General features: G+C 35.1%; 1 protein-coding gene across 21 annotated transcripts in view; it reads right to left on the bottom strand.

The window, feature by feature from the left end:
- The window catches only part of ADAM23 (ADAM metallopeptidase domain 23), a 62,683-nt gene that overhangs the window by 16,028 nt on the left and 20,294 nt on the right, over positions 1-26,361 (bottom strand). For all 21 annotated transcript variants that reach the window (XR_014948335.1, XM_085553360.1, XM_015868233.3 and 18 more), the window contains 20 exons: positions 25,384-25,466; positions 24,666-24,729; positions 22,479-22,551; positions 21,913-21,986; positions 21,023-21,088; positions 20,217-20,288; positions 18,017-18,183; positions 15,373-15,457; positions 14,527-14,617; positions 13,535-13,583; positions 11,343-11,442; positions 9,172-9,243; positions 8,496-8,582; positions 8,155-8,235; positions 6,664-6,714; positions 6,121-6,184; positions 4,743-4,848; positions 3,829-3,948; positions 2,903-3,071; positions 1,260-1,371 (listed from right to left, as the gene is read on the bottom strand). Coding sequence is in view for 20 of the 21 variants with exons in the window: in XM_085553360.1 (XP_085409486.1) it covers positions 1,260-1,371; positions 2,903-3,071; positions 3,829-3,948; positions 4,743-4,848; positions 6,121-6,184; positions 6,664-6,714; positions 8,155-8,235; positions 8,496-8,582; positions 9,172-9,243; positions 11,343-11,442; positions 13,535-13,583; positions 14,527-14,617; positions 15,373-15,457; positions 18,017-18,183; positions 20,217-20,288; positions 21,023-21,088; positions 21,913-21,986; positions 22,479-22,551; positions 24,666-24,729; positions 25,384-25,466 (1,786 nt within the window). In the remaining variant the exon portion in view is untranslated. The remainder of the gene's footprint in view (positions 1-1,259; positions 1,372-2,902; positions 3,072-3,828; positions 3,949-4,742; positions 4,849-6,120; positions 6,185-6,663; positions 6,715-8,154; positions 8,236-8,495; positions 8,583-9,171; positions 9,244-11,342; positions 11,443-13,534; positions 13,584-14,526; positions 14,618-15,372; positions 15,458-18,016; positions 18,184-20,216; positions 20,289-21,022; positions 21,089-21,912; positions 21,987-22,478; positions 22,552-24,665; positions 24,730-25,383; positions 25,467-26,361) is intronic.

Raw genomic sequence — 26,361 nt, 5'->3', positions numbered from 1 at the left:
TTACCAGAAACTAACCAAAATAAATATACCTCCTCTGTTACTTTTTTTGTTCTTGTTTAATACAGGAGGGAATAACTACTTAGGATTTAGAAATCAGCAACACAGTACTGACAATTTTATAAGCGGTGTTCCAACTGGGAAGTGGAATGATAAGCATCACTATAAAACAGTGTACAAACCAGGCAACTCTATGAAGAACTGCAGCAGGGTTAGGTGTCCAGGAAGTACCTGCAAAGATTCCCAAAGAGAAATCCAGACTGTTTCTATGCAGCTTCCTTCATGCTAGGAACCTGTTTTATAAGTTGGCCTCTTCCACTGTTCTTGGTAAAGGCCTACTGGAACCCACTGGACCAAAAGGTTATGGCACACATAATAGAAGGGGAGCAATTTTGGAGGGACACACCAAAATTCTGTCTTATCACAGAGGATCCAAAGGTCATTGAGTCCAACACCCTTGAAGCCCCAGACATTTCAAAGAGTGACTGATTGCAGTGTAAGTACTACATCTTTAAGCTTCTTTGCAACAGCTTTACAGAATGGACTGAAGACTCCAGAAATACAATTTAGCTGCAAAATTTTGTTTAGGTTTATCATTTGCTTATAGCTTGATCTGTAAACCCATAATTCTGGATAAAGACAGTCTGATATGGACAACGTCCTGATGACAGGAAAAGCTTAAAAACCTTCAACAGCCCAAGACAGAAATTAAAGAATCTCAAATGCCTTTCTCCCCCTTCAGAAAACATTTTTAATTATTTCCTCACTAATTGCTCATATTCAGTTGAACTGAATACCTCCTATATAAGCAAGAGTAAGAAATAATGGTTGTAAGAATAACAAGTCCTTAACATTTCATTATTATTATTATTATTATTATTATTTTAAACCAAAGCTGTTTTCACCAGGGACACTCCACTTTTTTGTTTTTTATCTCACAGTATCTGAATTACATGAGAATAGATAGGGGAACTGGGAATATCTAATAATGTATAAATACTCAGATACATAAAATGGAAGAGCTACATTTAATGAGCTTCCAATCACAAAGAAAATGACTGAAAAAATGAGATTGATAAAAATAAGAAACTACATATTGCTACCTACTGAGATATTAAAAAAATGTAAATCAGAAAAATAGTTTAATTGATCCACAAAAGAATAAGCCTTACATCACTTACATAAAGCAGAATTTCACTTCAACGTATTGAAAAATAAGTAATGAATATTTGAAATGATATCAAAACTGAAATCACACAAACCCTTGGGTCCTTCATCTTTCTTGTTACCAGTATCCCTGACAGGATCATCAATACTGCAGTCTGTCCCAGCCCAGGAGAAATTACAAATGCAAGTAGCTTCATTACTGCAGATCTGGAAAAGAAAATAATAAAATGTAGTTTCAAAACTACTGCTGCTATTTAAATTTATTTAACAAGTAATTAGATAGTTAACTCATGGAATAAAAATTTGTTTATATATTATAGCAATAGCACTCAGTGTCTAGAAAGACACCAGTAGCCTGAAAGTTTGCTTTAACCCTCTAAATATACCCATATGGTAGGAAAAGCAGGAAAGTTCCCAGTGGTTCCATCATCATTTGCACTTCTCATCTGCACAGGATGTAAGAGATAACTGACATCTCATCCACTAACAAATTACCTACAGTCATTAGAGCTTCAGCCTGGATGTTCTGAAAGAATCCAAACATTCATATTTAAAAATGCTCAAGACCTGGTCATGCTTTACAGCCTCGTCCCAAACAGAAAAACAACTAAGATGTTCAGTGGATTTGTCATCATGAGAGGACATGAGAATTAGACAAAAATAAGGAAGTTTCACTGTGGGACTCAAGGAGAAATCCACTGTTTGGTACCAGCTAATCATATCTTTTGGACACTGGAACATAATATCAGACTAAGTAATGTACACATTAAGTATGAGAAATGCATATGTGATCATTACATTTTTTTCCCATTTAACTTTTATCTCATTCTGCTTCTTGAAGTATTCACTGGAGAAACTTATCTAGAAAGATGGTAACAAATGCATCTTATTACAGGTTTGGTCAACAGAAGTATGCTTTTACAATAACTCAAAACAGAAAAGGTATCAGAGGTCTCTACTTGTGCTACTTTTCAAACTTAGCAATATTTCTAGGTCTCTTCTAGATACTCTACAAAAATATTTCTTAACTTTGCAGGGCTCAGATTCACCTCTCATTTTCAGTTACGCATAAGAAAAAAAACCTTTTATGTACAAAATTCAGATCCTTAGGCAACTATCTTAAGCCTGCTGAATCCTATAGTAGAGAGATTTTTAACGATCTTACCATTAAGACATACAACAGCGCACCTGTCCTTCAAAACATTAGCATTTGAAAACAGACAGACTTATGGGGAGAAGAATATAATGCACCTGAATGTAAAATGATATAATTTGTGTATGTTCAAACGAATGTTCAGAGACTGAAATACAGTCTCTGTTTAGATTCAGCCTTTACAATTTTAATTATTTAAGTCATCAGGCGTAACACAGGACCAACTTAATAAAGGTATTAGTAAGCAGGAAGAACTTCAACTTAAGATGTGACAAGTACCTTGAAATATGGATAACTTTTTACAGAAGTCTCTACAATAACTTATGTAAAACTTCCTTGATAGTAGCAACACCACCTCTCTGGATATAATGGCAGTTCTCATTTGATGATATTTTAGAAAGTAAAGTTGCCTTCACTTCACAGAAAAGCAATTTTCTCCATAAACTTAACATGTTTTGTTTGTTTTTCAGATCAACAGCTCTCAAGAACACTTTCAAGTAGAAAATGCCACAGGGTACACTAAGATCAGACCTATCAGAGAGAGTTCTGGAGAAGCTTAACTGCAAACTGCAAGTACAGACTCACCCCATGACCAGAACAGACTTTTCCATTTGAACCAATGGGACAGCTGCTTATGTTCAAGGATTGAATGGGCAGGCACTTTTTGTCCAGACACATCATTTGAGGACCACATGGAGCTCCATCCTCTACATAACCTAAATCTGTATCATCATCTAAAAGAACATGAGCACCACTAGGAGAAATAAGTTTTAAGGTAACATTAGTATTATGACTTCAGTCTTTTGAAAACATCGAACATATCAGTATAGACAGTAAAATTCTTGTGAATTTCTCATGTTAAAGCATGTAGGAAGATCAAACAGAATTATATGTCCACAGCACTGACTAAGTGTTGTAGCAGTCAGACCAAAAAGAATTCTAGATAATGATATATATATACAAGGTTGTGGAATAACAGAAGACTTAAGAACCACTGACTACTCAGGCTCTATCTACCTAGCAGAGTATTCTTTGCATGTCTTTGACAATGCCTTTGAAATATAAATCCAGTATCGTGCACAGTAAACTAAAACCCATGTACCTGCCCTTTAAATTAACAGTAGATTAAGATCATACCTGATCACAGCTCTGCACAATTCCCTTTCTCTCAACCACCCTTTTCATACAGTTATTTCTCTGCAGATATTATCCTTATCTATGGGTCTTTGGTAGTTACATTTATTTTTTTCCCAGAAAAATATAACACTGTACATTAAACTCTCAACCACGCAATTTTGCTACTGCATAGACCAGATAGAATGATCGAGAAGGCAACGCAGTCTTCGCTTTTTAAAATATGGAATGTTTTCTTTTAAGCACAATAAATAACACTCAATAATAACTTTGCCATAAGATATCAATCATTTTTAAATTACACATTTTTACATTTATCTTCATTTAATTAGATTTCACAGATCAAAATTATCTCAGAACACTGCGGTATCTTTTACCTGCAGTCTACTATTCGTCCTTGGTGATAAAAAGAATTTGGGATAATTTCTCCTTGAACTTGACCAACTCGTGGAACTTTAGTAAGGTTAGTGCAGAGCAAAAAGCCACAGAAAACATCACTGTAAAACAAAAACAGAAGAGTTACTGAAATGTTATGAAGTAAACTTGCAAAAAGAGAGACTCGATATGATGCTGCTAACAACAGTAGGTAATATAGTGCCATAAGACTGAAGACAGACTTTTAAAACGTAAGTTTAGAACTACGGCACTACCTGGTATAACTGACAAGAGGCAGAAGCAAGCAGTTGTGCATTCTGACATACCAGTGAACAGTATTTATAAGACATTCATGTGAACAACTCATCCATGTTCTATAATACAATGGAAAGGAGCCAAATTGTACACAGTTTCCTAATACCAGGCTAAATTAGATTTTCATACATTTAACAGCTTTGACATTTCTGATTCCTGTGGAGTTTCAATTCTTAATTGCTTTTTATTTCACTTGTAGGCACACAGAAACATAGTAATAATAATGTGCAGCATGTGTGTTAACTTAGGTAAATAATCTTCTTTATTTGGGGATTTTTTTAATATGTATTTATACATATAACAATATGTATACACACCAGATCTCAGGCATCATACATAGAAGTGTGACTTTTTGCTGTCTTGGCCCTCAGCTTCTCTGACAGTATGGAATTATTATATTCTTTTTAAAATATGGAATTCTTTTGCTGATTCACAATGGATTCTTCACAAACAACTACAGTGCTTTTACAAGATGCAAACATTGTGAAGGGGAGAACATTTGAAACAAAGCAAAACACTCCTGGAGAACTGATGAAAAACTAGAAAATATACCAATATTGATCTTTTTAAGTAGAAATGAGTTCTACTAAGCAGCACTTACTGTTTGCTACACTGAATCCATCGGTCTCCATCCTTCCCACAGTTTCCTTTTTTTGTGCCTTCTGTATTAAGCTTCTCATAGCAAAATTTGTCAGATCCTGAAGACTCTGTTGGATGAAGGAAAAAAAGGAAAATACTTTTCACAGGTTATGAAAATCTGCACAGTACTTTATTGCAGCAGTTTCTGGTATGGGAATATCAAACATACCAACATCACCTACAAATGGCTTTTCTTAGATAAACCCTCAGTGTTCACAATCTGCTTGGAGCTATTCTAAAAACTCAATCTCTTCAGTGACTGTATTGTTTTCTTTACTTGAATTTATCTGTGGTCCAACTTTGTTTACTTCTTCATGTCTGCATATAACATGAATCTAACTTTTTCCACAGCAGAGGACAATAAAAAAGGGTAACTAAGGGTCATTTGCAGTAAAATCACATGTACAGAAGACAAAACAAATATTATTTGTATAAGCATGTGAGATGCAGAGAAATTAGTTAACAAAAACTTCTACTGTTTCTAATATTATCAATAAATTAGCATGAGGGGGCAGCATAACACTTAAAGGCATCAGAACACAAAGAAAATGTTACCTCCATCCAATTTTATACTTCTATACAATATTTCATATTGTGCTAAGATGGAGAAGAAATGTTAAAGCTATATCCATTCCCTCTCATCCCCCCAAAATGCAGAGATCCTTCAGTCTCCAATAAGTAGCACTAACAGCTATGTTTATTTAGACAGAATGCAAAAAAACATTCAGTGCTTGAGTACAGGATATCCTCTGCTGAACTGTCTCAAAGTCACTGAACAGAACATTTATCCTCTGTCAGCTGACTGGTCCACAACTACTTTATCCAACACATCTGGGTTTAATTTACTGAAAATGATATTTAAATTTATACTACTGTAATTACTTTCTTGAATATAGGATGAAACAATAAAGACAGAAGGAGCAACTTTAGCAAGAACCAGTGATAAGCTAAGGGAATTGACAACTGTCATTAAAAAGAAATAAAAAACAACCACCAAAAGCATCTGTCAGGAACTCTAAAAAAATGAAATGCTCAAACCCACATTTTCCCCCCCATATCACTGTATCTAAGTTGCTAATCTCACCTAGCCCCAACAGCATTAAGTATTTGCTGCCCTACACACATCTGCAACCCACATCACATCAGAACAGTCTCAATGTAATCACCCCCAAAATGAACAAGCAGCTTGAAATTTCACTTGGCAATCAAGTCAGTTTCACACAGCAGACAACTGAACAGTAACCCTGCACTACAGTAGGGAGAACAAAAAGCAAACATACAGTCAAAGAAAAGAATTAGCTACAAATAAAATATGTGTAAGGTGGTAAAAGTCAACTTACTGGATCCCCAGATATATTTGCACTGATTATCTCTTGTCTTGCATTCACCATTATAGCAACGCCCCTAAACAAAACACAACATGTTAGCAATGAGAATTGAACATGTGCTTTTCCTTTCCCACCCCTGAAAAAATGACTGATTTTATTCTTCACCCATATCTTGGGACATATAAGAGTTCACGAGTTGGAATAGACAGAGCGAGCATTTTGGCTCAGATGCTCAAAGTCAGTTGATGTCTAAGATGCTCAGATATTTCAGCAGCTACTTTATACTTCTCATTTACATAGCTATAGAGAACAAATCTACATGGATAATACATCTCAATTCAAAATGTAAATACCACAAATGTTTTAGCCCAGCTACAAGCTCATACTATTCATTGAATGTATGATGCATGAAAAACACTGATGTCCAAACGACAAAACCTATGCATAAATACAGAAGACAGGATTAAAAAAAAAAAAAAAACCACAAAAAAAGAAAAACTTGTACTCGGTTGATTTGTATTAGCTGATGTGCAGGGGTTTTAGAACATTACATACCTGATTAGAATCACAAGCATATCCATCTTGTTTATGAAGATTTGGTGGACACTGAGAAGAAGAAAGATTATACATCAGAAGATCACATATGGAGATTAGATTTCCTGGTTTTAAATGACATCTTCAAAACATATAAAGGAAGCAGGTAACGCAGTCAATGCAGAAATGTTCATAGTTACTCATAAAAATAAAGAAGTGAACATCCTGAGCCACAAAAGCAAGACCTGATTCTAACTTTCTGCACATCCCCAGAAGAAATGAAGGAGTTGGAACAAAAAAAAAAAAAAAACAACAAAAGAAATGTATTCATTATCAGGATATTTGGGTATATGTTTGCTCTCATGCAACACTTTCACTGCATTCATTTCAGTGCCACTATGACAGTGAGTGAGCAGTTTGTTGTAAGTCTACCTCTCCACATGTCCATTAGAGACATGTTTTATTATGACCATTGTGTCATGTTCTCTTGGCACAGAAAAAAAATTTGGTATGAACAATTCATCAGCTCCAGAAGGCTACTAAAGCTAAGAGCAGATCAGACTCATTGCTCTTCTTCATCAAAAAGAGAGTGGTAAAGGTTTGAAAAGGGTTTCCTGCTGCAACATACATCACAGCCAGTACTTTCAAGGCAGCTGCTCTAGACACAGAAAGCCCTGCTCTCTCCCATTTAAAACCCTCCATCTACAGAATGAAAGGCTTACAATAAAATCTGCAAGTGTAAATGCCTGAAATGTTACCTTTATTGTATCGTCATCTACAGCTACAGGAAATGCCCACAAAGAACCATGAGACCTACACTGAATCTTCTTCATTGTTAAGAACTTGATGCAGTAAATGACTGCAGCAGAGTTAGGAACTTGTTACATAATTCTGAAGCAAAATTTGCAGTATTGAAAAGGAACGTGTATGAACCAGTCAAAACTACTTTGCAAACAGTCAACATTCTATACATCTTCTATCTTAACTCCAGCTTTTGGAAGCTGTTTGTTCTTCTACTAGCTAAGTATTTTCAATAGAATGCATAGAACTTTTCAAAGAAATCACAAGTGTACTCTTTAAAATGTAGTATTTTAGTCCCAATTTGTTGTAAGTGTATGCATTTTACATAGCTGTATTTCAAACTGTTTAATTTCATAAAATTTTATTGTTACTACCTTTGAACCTCCTCACATTTGCAGTATACCCTCAGTACTCATTCTATAGAGCACAGAAGGATGCCCGACATAAAAGCTATACTAAAAAATCCCATGCGAGTTTTAGAAGAACAGTCATATTTTGAGTGCTGTATTTTTAATTAATATTTATTTATTGAGCTTCTAATGGTTTGCGTTCTTATGTTTAAGAAATTTTGTTATGATCAAGTAAAATTCCTGTCCCCTCTCTCTCCCCCAGCACAGTTATTTGTGAGTACACAATAGTATATTTTGTTAGCCTGGATTTTTCTCTTGCAAGTAAACATCAGTAGAACAAGCAGAGAAGCTCCTTACATACCTGTCCAGAATCTCCTGTGCAGATCTCTGCAATATCGCATTCATTCACTGCATATCTACAGTCATAGCCTCGTGGAAAAAACTGGAATGAAATGAAGAATATAATAATACTACATAAACATAAAACTGAAACTTCCTGTTTGGAATGAATGCTCATTTTAATGATCTGTAAGTACCGTGCTAATATATGTCTGTGGTGGATTTTTTGTTGTTTTCTTTTTTTTTGGTTAAGAACAGAACAGAGTCTCAATAACTGCTTCCAAGTGATGAGAAAAATTTCATCTTTTAAAGGCAGTAAAAGACAACTGGGAAGAACAACAGCTAAACTACAGCAATACTTACAAGGCATGATGTATTACAGCAAGGTCCATCACTACAATGAGCTCCATTAGAAAGAGAGCACTTCTTACAACAGTCTGCATAGCATTCCTGAAGAAAATATTAAGTGATCTTTTTAGTTCTCCACTTAAAATAATATTTTCTTTCCAATCTTTCCAACAAACCATCACATACCAGCACAAAACACTTAGTTCAGCAGTGATTACTTAAAATTAAAAGCTGAAAGAATCCGCTACACTGCTCAAATAGTAAAGTAAGGGGAAAGCTATAGCAATAAGATACGCACCTTCTGAAACCCCTGCACAGGTGCAGCATAGCACATTGCAGGAGAACAATTACAAAAACTAATTATACGTGTTACTATGTTTAAACAGTAAACTAGGATTCAAGGCAACAGGGCAAATTTTTGCAAAACATATACATATGTATATCTCCAGAACACTGATTAGGAACCCAACACTGCAGACACACACTGTGCAGGGATTGTGCTTCCACAACGTAATTCAAAATAAACAGTATGTGCTCTCCAACGAAATTATTTCAGCTGTGCACTCTCTCATTCTCACTGGAAAAAGATGTTTAATGTAGTGTTTCCTTTCCCACTCTCTTGTCAATCACTTAAGTTAATGCATTTAGCAAGAAATACTTGTGGAATTATATATAATAACTCTTTACTTGCCATTCGGAAACCACAATCACATTCTTCTCCTGCTTCTACATATCCATTTCCACATTCAGTATTTTCAAAGAGCTGAAAGCAAAGGAACACCGCAACCCAATTAATAACCAGGAAAATCTATTTGTAATTCACAAATTACACTCTGTTTTCTGATAGTAGAAAGAAAGAAAATGCAGGATAAGTGGTTTCTTTTTGTTTGGTTTTTTTTTTTTGTTTGTTTGTTTTTTTTAAATGAAGTAAAATAAAAATTCCTGTTGACCTTAAAGCAGAGCATTGGGCCCTATGAATATTCTTCAGTTCAGCTGTTCTAATAGACATTTAGGGCATCGTGCAATAATCCATCATAGGAATAACTGATATATACAACTTTACTGATATTTACAATTTTTCATTTCTCTATTACAGTATTTAACTAGTTTATTCTTATTAAACTTTTTCGCTCATATACCCATTTTATACCTCTCCACCCACTCTCTCTCTCTCTCATAATATCTACTGCCAATAACAACCTGGTACTTCCTGCAGACGGTAAGGGTTATTACAGGTGAAGTCAGCCAGAGAAGAGCTTCATCACATAAATGCTTTAAAAGTCCTTGAAAGAGATAAACAGGGAACACTAATACCTCATGTACAGGAAAGAAAGCACACACTACATGGGTAATCAGTCAAACATACAGTTTTGGGTGCCAAAAGCAAAACTGCAGTGAAACAATAAGCATAAGTACTTTTTTTTTACTAGCAACGTCAATTCAGAAAATTGATTTTGTTTGTTTGTTTCTTTGTTTTTTTTTCCTCTCTCTAAGCTGTTGATAATCCTGTGTTCCTGTGCAAATGCCAAGATCTGCTATTCTCAATCTGAAATTCAGTTCTCCATTGAACAGACCTGGTTATTTGACCTGCAGCTGGTAAGATAATCATAAGGGGTCAGAGCATCACAAGAAACAAAAATTGCACACACATCAGAGCCAAACTAAAAAGCTGAAATTAAAGTTGGCATCATGCTGTCTGCTTAACACTAGTATATTTTAATTATCAAAAGCTTAATACACCATTTTCCACCTCACTTCTACCTCCAAACTATAAGATTCAAGATGATGTACTTTTTTCCCCCCAAAGTCCTTTAATTTCAAAGCTGCAAAACACTAACACAGATAACACAAAGGGAATTCAACCATTGTCCTGGGACCACTTTTATTGAAGTAAGCCACATTTTCATTCTGTATGCAGTCAATTTGATAATTACTTGCCCTGCTAGACAATTATCCTAGTTTAATCACAGAAGATGAAGCGCTGTTTTTCCTTACTCTTACTACTTACTCTTTTCTCTAATCCTTACATTCTTATTCTGTAAGCAGAAATTGCTACTTGAGGAAACGATTAAAAAACACCAGCAAGCAATTTTGTTTAGTTAATTGTGCAAGGTAGTTTTCCATAGCACAGAAAACACTCTCTAATAGGCCATGTGACACTAAATTCTACAAGGACAGCAAGTTTGACTTCATGATTAAACAGAGTATTAATACTTTGGATTGACTGTGCATTGCAAAAAGTGCCACATAGAGCATTTTTACACTACTTGGTTGCTTTAGAGGGATGTCATGCTCACATCACTTTAGAAAAAAATTTGACCTTGGTGAGTTTCTAATGAAAAAAGGTATGGATGGTACAAGGAAATAGTTATAAATTACATTTTGTTAATTGCACATCTGAAATGAAATGAACTTCAGTAAAAACAGAAGCTGCTTCTGCTGCCTGTATTAAGTAAACTAATTATTTACCAAATAACACACTAAGAATTAAATTCCTTTCAGTCAAAAAGCCCAAGAACTGAGTGAACATGGAGCATGAACTGCAGTCTCACTTCTGGATTTATTCTGCACTACTTTCAGCTTAACAAGTAGTGCTTTTATGCTAAAGTGATGTGTGTCTACCTATGTAAATCAACTGCAAGGTTTGTCATAGCTTGCAAAATTAAGAAATTATAGAAAACACATTATATGATTCCTCTTAAGGATATTCTTAAATGTTACGGAAGTGAACACCCAGTCATTCACAAATAACCTCAAAAAAATATCCACACAGATGTTTTAATAAACCCAAGAACAAATGTTTTAGTGGATCAATTTCATTTGCATTCTGTTTAGCATAGGTAGTGACTACCAATTTATTACCTTTGTTGGTCTGTTGAAAAGGCAGGCACCTCCCCCACGAAGTAAAAACTCTTTGTATTCTGCTATGCTGCACTTGGAGAATTTTCTGGAATGATATACCCTAAAAAAAGCAAAGAATCAGCTGAGTGAACACCTTGAAAAATCAACTTTAAGGGGGCAGAGGGATCATACAATTTTTTGTACTGTAAATCTGTTTCTTACAACCACTGTGTACAACTGTATGTCAGCCTGTTCTTCTACCTCTAACTATAATATCACAACTAAAGAAAATTTTGAGAACAGTTTGCATTTTTATATCTCCGTTATATAAATCTATGGCATAGGATACCGTAGTCTTCTAATCATCTTAAATAATATGAAAACACATTATCATAAAATCTGCTATGTATCCTATTTAATGTATGCATAATCCAATTGGTTTTCCGTATTTCTCTTCCACACAACTTCAGTCTGAAAAACAGATGATGTCCCAGATCCCTGTTTCCTTGCTAGGGTTTTAAAACTATTCAAGTTACCTGATCCTGCCTGTAAGGTTAATTTTTAAAGCAAAAGTATCTTAGCACTTGTAGCCGTAAAGGGTCAGACCAAAGAAAAAACACTTTTCTAAAATACCATTTCTGACTTGGACCCTAAGAAAATGCAGGAGAGTAGAGAACAGCACCGCACTACTTCTTGCAGAGTGTTTTTCCAACTTCCAATAATTCTCAGCACAAAGACTTTATAAGGAAGCTTTGTTTTGTCTTATTTAATAATCTTCACTGCATTTTCTCCTATGACTTTTTTCAAATTCACTGAGCATTTACAAGATGTAACAGAAAGTTTAACGGCTTAATTTCAGACTGGGACAAGAACAACTTCAGCCTGACTTTTGCCATCGATTTGCAGATTTATTTCATGTCTCTTCAGTTCTTACAATAGAACAGTAATTATTTACTAAGGTTTATAATAAAACTTATATTTCCTATTCTCCATCTCTTTCCCATTCTCATGAAAACATTTTTTATTATGCGTTTCTCATACAGAAACCTTGTGATTAATTTATTAATTATACTTTGAGATCCAGTAATCAGAACTCTCTGCACCACTAAAGATGAGAGCAGCAGTGCCATAAAGATGTTCTCCAATCTTTTTGCAAGTGTTTTTCAAAAAAAAAAAAAAGATAGTTAGCTTGACTGCTACTGAGCTGTTATTTTCCCACTGAATTATTTTAGTAAAATGAAAGTCTTCTGACACTAACGAAGTTAAAGTAAATGTCTTTACACTGCAGTTAATTATTTACCTATTCATCCAATTCCTTTTTCAGCTTCTGGGGGATGGCCATTTGCCTCTGACAATTTTATTTATTTAACTATTACTTCCACCTACCAAAAAGGTTTGTTCTGCCATCTTTTCCACCGATGAGACAGATAGTTTGACGAGTTCCCCTTATTAAGGCACTAGTATTTATTCTAATCTATGTCTTAAATTCTATCACAGAATCAAACTCAGTTTGCAAGAAAAAACACACAATAATTCTGCTGCAGAACCAATTTCCAATTACCAAATATAAATAAACTGAGCTCCTTCTGCATTAGAAATAACCATTTTTCACCAGAATTTTGATAAGCAAGCTTTCGCAGCAAGCAAGAGTTTCGGCAGGAAGCCATTTCGAGACTCCAAAACATGTTTCAGAAGCTCTCCTTCTCTACTCATCTGCTTGTGCTATTTAAGGAATCTTTGGCTGTGTGACAAGAGTGGACAATGAAATGTGATCTCCCATTTGGATACACCTCCCTTCAGACTTTACTGGCTATTTGAGTTAAGGATTGAGAAGAGAGATCTGCTCAATCCAAATTCAGTTTTTAAACATGTATTATTAACATTGAGGAAAATAGAATTATCGATTATAAAAAACATATTATGATGCTTTTCACTTCTGAATTATTTTAAGTGTAACAAAGCACTAAAGAATAATCCTGCTTTGTACTTCAAAATGTAGGATTCCTGAATGTCCTCCTAAAACAGAGATGAGATGAATTTCCTGAAAAATAGAGGTTAACGATCTATATGCTTCAGTTGTTTTGACTGGTTCCAAGTTTTCATTTATTAGTACTAAAACACATGGACAGTGCCCAATACACATAAGTATTAACATCCGAATGGAAAGTGTGAACTCATTTCAGAGCACTCAGTTACTGATGGCAACAACATACCCTGTTTCCTCCATGATGCAACCACCCCAGGATTCAGTGCAGTCACATTCTTCTCAGACAAGATCAGGATACAACAGAAAAGAAAAGCAGTTATAAATATGCTTGCAATAAATATAAAGTACTCACAATAAATTGGGCCTTGACTAATTGTACAAATTATACTATCTAAACAGAAATTAACAAACTGCTTGGCTTTACAGCCCTAGAAACCAGAACAACAGAAGAAATATTAATATACTCAATATGATCCTTTCTCACCATACGTGCATACTTTTCACCAGTGTTTCAGGCAACTTAGAAAGCTAAACATAGCAGGCAACATTCTTCCCTACGTGATCTCAGTACAGGCAGCATGAGTGCAAATAATAGCAATTTTAAAACTGCTCCCTTCATGTTGCTTCCTAATTCATAGATTTCTGACTTGATTTTGGAATCACTTCTATCTTATAATTCATTTATACAGAAGGAACAAAGAGATAATGTAACAAAATCACTTATAAGATAACAAGAGGAAGAAAAGTAATTTTTCATTAGCCACCAAAATGATTTTTGCAGCAGCTTTTGTAATGCATCAGGGCCACATCAAGCTAACTTTCTAAATGTGAAGCAGCCAAATACCAGGTTGGACAAATGTCATTAGGTTACTACTTCTTACAATTTCTTCAATTGTACATAAGGGTTTTTTTGTTGTTGTTTCTTTTCAGGTCCAGTCTATGGTTTTTAAGCTAGCTGTGTTTTTACACAATACATTTGAATGCTGATTATTAATTTAACCTCCTAACTGAAGACATCGCTGAGGTCACTGCAAAACAAGTGCTAAACTGAAGCTTTTTACATTGGTTAAACTCAAATATTGGTAAGTATAATTCCAAAGTCAGAATTCCGCATTCTTTGGATACATGTACAACGTTCATTTCAAATATTGCAAAATAAAGAGTTTTTACAGATTTAGGTAGGAAGGACAAGAGGTGGCTCCATGTTCACGTACATACTTGGTTTTCTGGCAGCTGGCTCCCATTGTATTCCAAGGTTCTGAGCAAGGCTTTGCGCTAATTCCTGTGCCATGGCTAATGGGAGGCCGTACTACATGAACATTTAGGAAAAAAAATAAATGAATACAATGGCAGTCCATTTTGCCTTACTGCACATCTACTATTTCACAAAGTAACTCTACCCAGCCAGTCACAATTATTTGTGCGTACTGAAGAAATGAACACAATCAAGTACCTAACAGAAAAAAAATCCTCCTCTCTTATTCTGAGGAGAACCCAGTACACTGATCAACCTACAGAGAACAGTCTGTTTCATATATATACACATAATTATTGTGTAACATGATTAGTCCATGTCAAAACTAATGATTTTCATACAAGATCTAACACTGCACTGAGGTTAAAAATACTAATAAGAAAAGCATCAACGCAAAGGGACTAGCTTTAATGATTTTAGCTTTTAAGTCTAAAAAAAAAAAAAAAAAAAAAAGAATTAGAACTACATTATCAATACCTCAGAAGATCAAAACTCTCTTACAATAAGAGAACCCAGAAGGAATGCCAGTGTTGTATTTCAAATATCCTACTCTGAGATTTTTGGTCCATATTTGCCAAATATGCTAAAAAAATTTAAGATTCCAATGAGAGTATAATGCAGACAGAGGAGATGGATTTTTAAACAAAATGCATAGTGGGCAGTACTTTAGTGATAACACAAGAAGGATGACTGCAGAAAGTATCTGTTTAATATATGAATGACCTTTAAAGTTTTGAATACCGAAACATATGAACTCTATGATTATAAAAGTTTTTATTTTACTTCAATTTAGTGGTAGAAAAAGTTACCTCATTCACTCCTACTCCTCTGGTCACAGAGCAAACCCCTCCAAAATAACTTAAGCTGCTCCTTTTGTAATGAAATGTCACATTCCTTATGAACAAATAAAAATAAAGTGAGCATAACATGTTAAGACTGAGCACCAAGAACTTAATGAAAGATTAAACTTCCACTCACATTATAAACACAGTAGTGCTCATCTAACATCAACAGCTGGCGTAAATTTACAGAAACAACACTGACATAAAAAGAGGTAAGACGCAAAGTTCAACAAAAAATAATAGTATTATCTTTAAGAGTAAGTATCAGTCCCAACCCACAGAAAAAGAGACAGAAAGAAACCAAGCAGATTCCTGAGAAAATACAACAGTAACATTTCCTTTAAAAATATAATAATAAATATTTTGCCAACTATCTGAAGGGAGGTTGTGGCAAGGTGGGGACCAGCCTCTTCTTCCATGTAACTAGCAATAGGACTAGAAAGACTGGCCTCAAATTGCATCAGTTTCATTGGATATTAGGAAAAAATTTCTCTGAAAGAGTGATTGGGTGCTAGAATGGGCTGCCCAGGGCGGTGGTGGAGTCGGTGCTCCTGGAGGTGTTTAAGAAATGCTTATATATAGTGCAGAGGGACATGGTTCTGTGGGGAAATACTGGTGATAGAGGGATGATGATCGAATTACATCATCTCAGAGGCCTTCTCCAACCTTTATAATTCCATGATTCTATATTTCAGTTTATAATCTAACAAGAAGGAATTCTGTACTGAAATGTATCAACATTGTTGAAGTTCCGTACAAATGTGCGGAAGAACTTCTTTACAGTGAGGGTGACGGAGCACTGGAACAGGCTGCCCAGGGAGGTGGTGGAGTCTCCTTCTCTGGAGATATTTAAGACCCGCCTGGATGCCTTCCTGTGTGACATGGTGTAGGGAGCCTGCTTTGGCAGGGGGGTTGGACTCAATGATCTCTAGAGGTCCCTTCCAACCCCTACAATTCTGTGATTCTGTGATTGTGAATGATCATCTAAAAGCAAAATCATTCAAGTTCTGTTTTCAACTCCAAATTAAAATATGGACACTAAGTGAAGTGCTTGATTTAGTGGTTGGCAACCCTGCTCATGGCTGCAGGTGGTTGGAACTAGATAATAGTTGAGGTCCATTCCAACCCAAGGCATTCTATGATTCTATTGTATCAAATTTGGTTAGACTGTCAGTGTTTGCTGGCTCCATTTAGCTAAAATGGCTGCTCATAAAAATGTCATTTCTGCTTTTTATTTTCAGGAATAGCAGTGTTTCAGAACACCGTGGCAAAGATCTTACCATAACTATTATGTTTTTTTTGTTTGTTTGAACAAAATAAACAGCAAAAGAAATAAAAATGACAATAGACCATCACGCACACATAAGATGGGATCTTATCAAACACACAGATAATGCCTTCATTAAAGTCAGGCCCAGCCTTAGGTTATTATCCTTTACTACTTTAAACACACATCTTTTATTCTAGATAACAGGGATTCTAGATTTCACCTTCATTGGTACCTCATCCTGCTACACCAGTAACTTTTACTTAGCTTATTCTAGTTATTTTTACAAAGTGACTGTTTTATAAAATATCACTTAATAGCAATTTGTGAATTCAGTTACTGAAGCATGAAGAAATTCAGACAAGGTCCTTGCAGCAGTCTTCAATCACTTGTCACCCCTCAAAGCTGAAATATACTTCACATTTACAAAAGAATCTTGATTCACAATCAAGATAACACTTAGAACATCTATTCAGCAAATAAGACAATAGACGATAGAAGTAATTAAAGTGCATATCATCAGTGCATTGCATATCTTATGAGAAACAAAACTAGCACTGTGTTTCAGCACCCATATTAAGGCAGTGAATCTATGACGGGGATGAAGAACTTCCTCCAGCCTCTATCTTAATCCTCCTCAGCAAAAAGAAAATAATAGAATCTCGCATGAAGTATTTGTTATTCCATCCCTTGTATTGTGGCTAGGAAAAATTTAAAATCCTTATGCTTCACAGGGGACCACACTCTTCCTTTACTATGCTATGAAGAAATAGGTAGAGTTGCCCAAGGTTGATGTTGTAGCTAACTACACAACCTGCACTTCCCTGAAAAACACAGTGCCTAGATTAAAAGACTACTGTATCTCTAAAGAAAAAGACCTTCTATTGTTACAATAACACATAACTGTACTTACGTGTTACTTATGTTACATGTCTCTGTAGCTACATGTGTAAAGAAACACCTTTTAGTAGCAGCAAATAATGCTGTCAGTCTATCCCCTCCTGTTCTTCACTGTGCCTTAAACATCATTAGCAAAAGCCAGTGTCCTTAAGGGCTCATCAGGAGACATTTCAATTGTCTGACACTATATCCAGGTTGCAAAGACATTAAGCTTTGATTTTCAACATATATATACACATACAAATACAAGTATGACCATGGTATATACTAAGTGCATTACAAATAGATTAATGCACTAAGAATATATTTAACTTGCTAAAGCAGGCAGATGTTGATGTATTGAGCAACAAGCAGAAAGGTAATTAAAAGACAGATAGACAAAAGCAATAGGCAGAAAAGTAGATAGAACTTCAACGGACTTAATCATTGTATAACAGTACATACGAGAGAAGGTGCACAGCATCGGCATGCTGTTTGATGTAGTGCTGCCGATACTTGGAGAAATCATGAAGCATCTGCAGTGGGTCAGGGTGAATATTAATACGATCTCTGTCTGTCCAAGTTTCCACAGCAACAAGTACCACTCTGGTGTTCAGCTGTTCCTTGTATATCTGAAGGCAGAGACAGGACAGGCACAGGAGTAGAACACTGGGTCAAACATGCACAGTTAGCTAGTAAGAGTAAAGCGGAAGGACAAGAGGGATAAGTCAGGAGGGAAACACGGGGAAACAATTAGCTGGTAATGCCTTGGATTTCCTGTAAATTAATCATCTGATCAACCCAACTTGTGATTGAAAGGACAAAAATAAACCCAACAAAAACTCCAAACCTCCCCCCCCCCCCCCCCCTTTTCTTTTTAGTGATTCCCTGTTCTTTATATTTCTCAAATCGAATGACTTAATTCAGTCTTCTATTAAAAAGAAACAAGAATCTGCAAAGTAGAAATGTAAAGGTTTACAGGGTGATCTCAGAACCAAAGAATAGCCAGAGACAGTTCTTCAGTCAAGAATAACTTCCTCTGATACAAAATTTAAGTCACACAAAGCCTGATTTTCATTTATAACATTCTGAAGCAATGTCAAAATTATGTAAGAATAGTGTATTTCACACTAATTTTAATGTCACCACAGTAGTAGATAAGTAAATGACAGCCAGGCCCTAATAACTACAAAACATCTTTAAGATATCTATTTTAACATTGTGCGTGGGATTTGCTACTAAAACAAAACAGCTGCTCTCTTTAGGTTCAGGACATAAGATGCCACGTTTTGTTAACTAAGGTAAACTGCAGATCTCCAAGGTGTATTCTTTATGCATAATAGACAACCTTCTGATCTACAGTATTTCATGGGACATGAAGAACACCTACTAACGAAACATGCTCAGTTATGATCTAAACAGTACATTTTTAAAATTAATCCATTATTTTATAATGAATCCATATTTTTATAATTAATCCATTATCTGCTTAATCTATAAATTTGTAAAAGCTACTCAGTCAACTCCATAAGGCGCCATATTAAAGATGTGCTTTCATTAGCTTGTTTCCAAGTCATACCTGCAATATACAATGTGAACTGCGAATATCTTCCTGAAGTTCTGGTATTTATACTGAATAAACTCATGCTAGGCAGCATGCTACACTTTCTGTGTTTTAAACAATGTCAGTGTGTAATATTCAGATACAAAAGAAATACAGAAGAGAGAGAGCACTAACAGACAAGCTCAATTTTGTCCAAGTACTTTTAAGAAAGAAAGAATACTAACATGCTTTGGTGTGAGGGAAACAGGATGAGGACACGTACAAGATGGTTAAATGTTGGAGAAAAAAAAAAAGATAAAAACTCAGATTACATATGCCTGGATCAATAAGCCTTTACTTGTGTTCACTGAGATAAACACTGTATTTCTTGAAGTGATCAGGAAGGAAAAGATGGCAGAGAACAGAGTAACTGAAGTCTCTGAAAGCCAGTATCTTTTTCTGAATACTATTCAATAAGAAATAAAACTCACTCCCTAGGAGTGTGAAGGAATAACAAGGCAAAAAATTCATGCTCCAGTTACAGAGAATGCCACTAGGATGATATTTCACAAGAGCACTAAAACATGACTGAAATCTACACTAGAGAGAGATGCAGAATGTTTTTGTAAACACATAACAAAAAAAAAAAAAAAAGGAAGAACAGAAGGAACAACCAGAGAAAGTTAAGATTTTATTTTATTCTATAGATTTAAATAGACACATATTTAAAAAGGAGAACATTCTTTACAGGGATTTTTTTCCCCAGTGTTAAGTGAAGAAATTTGCAGCTTAAGCCACTCAAAATTAGATGCATTTCATTAATGTAAACTTGATTAAACTTATTCTTAGGCAGTGACCAATACTAAAAGCTCTCTCAAGTCTGAAATCCACCCTGATAAAGGCAGAGTCAGGCAGATAGAAGCTTTGAGAAAAACGCCAATAATAATTTGGTTCCTTACACATCCACCGCTCATCACCTTGCTACAGAAAAGCCACGAGTTGTAAAATAAGATTTAATGGGTAACAGGATTAAAAAACAAGCAGCTAATGTTAACTTCCTAAATACAGTGCAAAGCTAATAAAATCATTGACACAGTTTTCAGAAGACACACCAATACTTACAGCGTCTACAAGGTTCACCACAGATTTTGCAAAATTGTTGGTGTATATGTTTGAAGAACGATGCTTTTTGAACTAGAAGAAGAAAAAGAAGAACACAGAACGTAAATATTTATCACTATACAGTATCTTTACAGCAAGAAAGGAAAATTAATATTTTAAGAAATACTGTGGGGAAAAACTCAAAACTTAACAGCCTATGTCTCATCTTCAAGAATCCCTGGAAGATTCAGCTACAAGAATTATTGCATCTGGAAGCAGAGTTCTGATGTTCAAGACAAAATTATGGTGTTCGGTTTTGTTTTTTTTCAATTGTTTTTTTTTTTTTTTTTTTAACTGTAATAGCCACAACTCTCAACTTTCTGTTCAATAGTTCAATGGTTAAAACATTTCAACACTGAGACACGGGATTCCCAAAACGTGGAAACTGAATAATCTCCCTTAAAAACCATGTTACTCTACTGGCAATTCTCATTTCATTTTTTAATACAGGTATCATAACGGCACTTTGATACCATGCCTGGCATAATTTGTGAACGCAATAAAGTTTAAATTACAGATATCACCTGATCTCACATTTTCCAGTTTATCCTCAAATAATTACTCTTTTTTCCCCTTTTTGTCATTTTAAACAAATAACGCTGTGAATCAAACAACTTGTAGTGGTATTACAGCCTGTATCTTAAGAGCATTATCACTACCAGCTGCTGATAAATGAAATATTTGACCCAAAAGGAGTTGATAATGTATAGTATCATTCATCATGTACAAACTACAATCAAAAGGCATCAATGAATTGATATACCTACCATTTTGTGGTCATTGACAATCATGAGCTCCAGATATTTCATTTCATCAAAGACGCCTCGAGATGCCTGATGGATTAAAGAAATTCTCTGAGAAATCATGAAGATGGAGGAATGAAAAACAACAAAAAACAAACAAACAAACAAACAAACAAAAAAAACCCCTGCAGCTGCTGATTTAACAGCACTACCTGTAAATATTATCTGAAGTTTGAATCTGAGCTGCATCATTTGGAATAAGTTCAGAATTTACTTTTTGGTTCAGTACAGAAGTCGCCGCTACTTCCCTCCTTACTTAAACAAAGGAGAAAAATCCCACATGCTGGAAACTCTTAAGTACTATTTATTCATCACAGATTTGAAGAGGAAGCTTCTAAAAATAGATGAGCCCTCCAAAAATAAGCCACAGATTGTACAAGTCAGTGAAGAAATACAAATTAATTTTGTTAAACCCAATTATTTCCTTTTCTCTCATGCATATGCATGTGTAGATCACGAGGACTGTCAACTTTTGTTCTCTCAATAACCCAGTCAAATTAGATGTCCTTATTTGGAGTTCTTCTTTGATCGTACTACTTAACACACCAAGTGAAAATAAAATCAGCTACCTTCAAATAGCAATACTTCATCCAAAAATAATCTTCATCAAGCAGATATAAAATCTAAAACTCACCCCACTTTCTAAACTCATTTTCAATGCCAAACTTCCATTCAGCTGATGTGTGGTTTTGCTATTATATGACTGATTTTATTGTTTGATAACTGCATTACATAGCAATATTAAGCTACCAAAATATTTACTTTTCTAAAGCTTCCTTGTCCAAAGTCCAAACTGAATGGTTTGGGCTTTGTTTTTATAAGTGGTCTTAATCCAGGGTCACATTCATACTCACTGCTCTTCTTCTTCTCTTTCTCTTCAGCCACAGTAGTTCAGAGATAAAGGGCCATTCAGAAGTAGATCCAGTATCTGTGTAAATCAGAATTTAAGAATGTCATGGCCTTATTTTAAGCTACTAATGTAACATCCAAAGACAGATTACAATCACCAAAGTTAGAATAACTTGTTATATTGAAAAGTTAGTTCTTGTAAAATATGCAATAAGTATCTCGTATCAAAACTCGAGTTGCTTGGAAATCTAAACTTAGAATTAAAGCATGCAAGGGGAGATAGAAAGATTGTAGCCTGAGCTTAGGATATGTTTTCTTTTCTTGTCCACAGTAGCATTCATATCACTGATTAAATCATATGATCTGCAGAAGAAAGCTGGTTGGTCTTCATAGATGAAAGTCTGTCAGCTGCTTTTCTGGGATCTATTGCAATAATTATATTTTTTTAAAAAGTTTAGTATTGATTTTTGGTCTTAAACGGTCAACAATTGCAAATACCTCCACTAGCCTGATATTCAAGTTCTACATGCAACTATTTCCAGTACTGAAAAGCTCATAAGCAAAACCATACCATTGTCCTGCAGCTGCCTGGGGGCTTGTGTTCCAGAAGTCCTCTGGATGATGTGTGGCCTACTTTTGCTTTCCTGTGAAGAAAGACATACAACATTTTCTTCTAGTTAATACTGTGGAATGAAAAGTGAGGCATTTCTTTCAATAGTTACCACTTTCATTACTTCTCCACACAACACAAACAGTACCAATTCCGCACAGTGGCAATTTGAAGAAATGTTTTCAATTCTTAGTAAATCATGGAGCATTTACCACTATACAAAACTCAGATACCAAAGGTGTCTTTGAGATTACTTGAACAGAGTCCTTTAAAATCTTTAGCGCTAGGGAATGCAAATCATTTATTCCAATAAAGCAAATTCAAGAGAACGTGTTTAGATGAAATCTTCCACTCCCAGAAGAAATGCAAGGATATGTTTACTATTAATGACCAAAACCTATCACCTTAATTGCAGCAAAACACAAGAAACTAACTGATATGGTATCTTTACAAGGCTTGTTTTACTCTTAACACTGAGTACACCAATAATAAGAAGCCTTTTAATGCATGCATTTTTTTTCTGACAAGCCTGACATGCCCCAAATTATCACATTTTGGAATCTCTAGAAGACACTCGTCTTTTCTTCTGCAACACTTCTTCTATAGAGGCTGCCAAAACATGCAATTCTTTCCAAAGGGTAGGATGCCACTGTTCTATAACCGCTGAGAGAGAAACACAGAATGAACTGAAGGAAATAAGAGCGCATCCTTGCTGGTTTTGTGGTGTGTTTTTTTTTCTTTTGGAAAAATAAATGTTTTATGTAGCATCCACTACAGTTAAGGTTAATCAAGCTGAATATTCTACATTGTGAAGCCCATGGCCAGGATATTATCTCACACAGAAAAAATAATGCAAGTCTCTGAAAACTCTCTGTAGCTGTATTGTTTTGATCTTCACCATTTTGAAAAAAAAAAAACAAACATTCATTTGACCACTTTTCATTTAGATTCTACCACTTGAATCCTTAACAGAACTGGCAGATGGTATCTCAGTTCTAGAATTTCTCCTCTGACAACTGTACGGATACAACTGTAAGTATAATTTCAACAAGTTTGCAGCGTCTGTACTGTCAGTTTTCAGCCTCGCAACCCTTATCAATGTGCTACATCAGAATGCATTACATGGCATAACATGCAGCACATAATACAGCTTTTGAGGAAACTGAGAAATGTCATTCTCTTCAGACGCAACATTTCTCAGTGTCCATATAGTCTCCTGCACAGCTCAAGAGTTGACCAGCTAAACTATGCTGTTTGCTTTGAATGCTGATTCGCCTTCTTTGAAAGCCTTAGGAGTCAAAGATTTTTGCCGATCTTTCTCTAGGCTACAAATCAATATTTACTGACACTAAAACATACAAATTCTGCATCATTATCTTATTATCACATACTGGTAAGCACATGAGTGAGGCATGTTTGAGAGCTGTGATACAGCATCTGGAATAGACCCTACACACTAGGTGAGAAAATTTTTTTTTACAGTTTATAACTTAATGTTACAGAATCATTTTGCTGGACACCACTTACACCTTTGGACCACTCAAGATGTAGAAACCTTCCTGGTTTTGCTACAGTCTGAAATGTAGTCAGTTCTATAAATAGACAGTTTTGGGAACAGCTGTGCTGTGATATATTTAACGTGAAGTACAAAAATAATTATAGTTAACCAGATCTTTGCATAAATACAGTCCTGAATCCCATATAAATATTTGAATATACGACTATACTGGATCAGAATAATTTAAGCTACACAGTGACTTTACATGCGTAGCATCTATAGATACTCAGATATAATTATCTATTTCATTAAGACCTTACTGAAAATATGGCAGCTCAAAGAACTTGGATCCAACTGCTTTGCAAGAAGGGTGACTTCCTAACCCTCCTATAAATGTATAAATTCTTTCATTCAAATACTAGAGCAAATGGATAAACACCTTTTGACAGTGCGTACCCATCTGCTATGCAAAGTGTCTTACTATTCCATTTCCAACAGCTAACAGCTAGGTGTTTTAAACTACTTGTGTTTTTCATATGAACACACAACACCAATCACTAATTTATTGATTTATTCTCTTCTTCTTATGCACTATTCCCTGAGCTCTCTCTTTCACAAACCAAGCGAAAATAAGATCAAAATGAACTTACCGCACTGTGAGTCAAATCCATTGGTTCTATCAAGTACATGTAAGCACCATCTTCAAACATTCCACTAGAACATGGAGAAACAGAACTGACAGTTAGGATTACCTGAAACTTAACAGGTCTCCATCAAATGATTTTTAACAACATAAAACCAAAATCATGGCTGAAACTCAAATCATTGTTACAGTAATTCCAAACATACACATGCTATCAGAGGTAGCTGGAATTAAGAATTTTTTTATTATATTTTCAGAAATCAGGCACATTTCAACAAACTGATACTGAATATAATGGTAACATAATGACCAAGAACCACATTACAAATATTGCACCTAGAAAGCAGGGAGTCATAAGGCAGATATTAGCAGCAAAACAAGGTAAGTTACACTTACCAGTAACTAATGTCTTACTTTCACGTGGTAGTTTCACGTATGCATACTGAGCAAACAGACTGTGAGAGTACAATTCTTGTTCATTCTCTAACACAGTAAGTCATTTTAGAGAAATATTTATTGCCACATCACATTCAAAGGTTTCATGAGACATTTTTGAAAAGACTTCAATTCTAATGATACTAAAAGAGGTGTGAGCACATTGACATAACTGGCTTGAAATTTCAAGCATGGAATGGAAAATTTTAGTCCATCACCCATTACAATATACTATTAAAAAGTAATAACTACTTAATAGCCTTGTTTGAAAAATGAGGAAGTGCACTTACTGAAGTCCATTGCAAGTTGAAAGAGCAACTTTGGAATCCTTGATACCTCTGATATTTCCATGGTAGTAGCAGTGCTCCCCACCCTATTTATGTTTAAAAAACAACAGAAGAGAAAAAACAGAAAATATTCTGATTTCAGATCTACTGTTTAAATCAAAGGGGAAATGTATCTAACATCAACCATCAGGTAAAATTAAAGAAATAATTCAACTACATCCCAATGACTATTACAGGTTGATAATAGAAGTAGAACTTGCCTGGTAAAGAATATTTTACACCTTCAAGTTATAACGCGAGTTATTTTCTTGCTGATATCACAGCATATCTCATGTTCCTTTTTGTCCAAATGTATTCCTTTGCTGTAAATTGATGCTACAGAACTGTTATGTAATGCAGTTTACATGAGCTGACTTGTTTCTTGATACCTTATGGGTCCACTGAAGTTATAAGTAATACAATGTTCATCAATTACCTGGCATACGTTTGGCTGCTATCTGCATTCTACCAATTCAAGTTTGATTTTCTCTCTCTAAAAAAGTACTAATTTAAGCATTATATCATTACAATACAGGTACCAGTACTACTGATGAGTGAACACAGCTTGGCAATACTAAAATGCACATTTAAACTTTCATTCTATAACTCAAAAGAATAATAAAAGTCAGCTCTTGATTTTAACTGCATAGAATTAAAAACAGAAGCAAAATGTGACTACGTTAAAAGGACAGTAGTTTTATGTTTTCATAAACTAATCAGTCATATTACACAAGTTTGTGCTCTTAACAAAATAACACTGAAATTTCCTGCAAGTGTGTTTAAATGTTAGAGAATTAAATCAGCAAAAATACAACCCAACAGTCCCTCGACATCAGGCAAACTACAGCCATGACCTCGGATCTCAAAAGCGTTAATTATGCAAAGTGAGGGAGACCCTGCTGAATGCTGCAATGCAGGATTTGACAGGTCAGAAACCGCAAG

This window comes from Coturnix japonica, chromosome 7, assembly GCF_054131305.1.
Source record: "Coturnix japonica strain WE chromosome 7, WE-NBRP24, whole genome shotgun sequence".
Classification (NCBI taxonomy): domain Eukaryota; kingdom Metazoa; phylum Chordata; class Aves; order Galliformes; family Phasianidae; genus Coturnix; species Coturnix japonica.
Note: the sequence above shows the minus strand (reverse complement) of the source record. Positions and strands in the feature narration are given on the sequence as shown.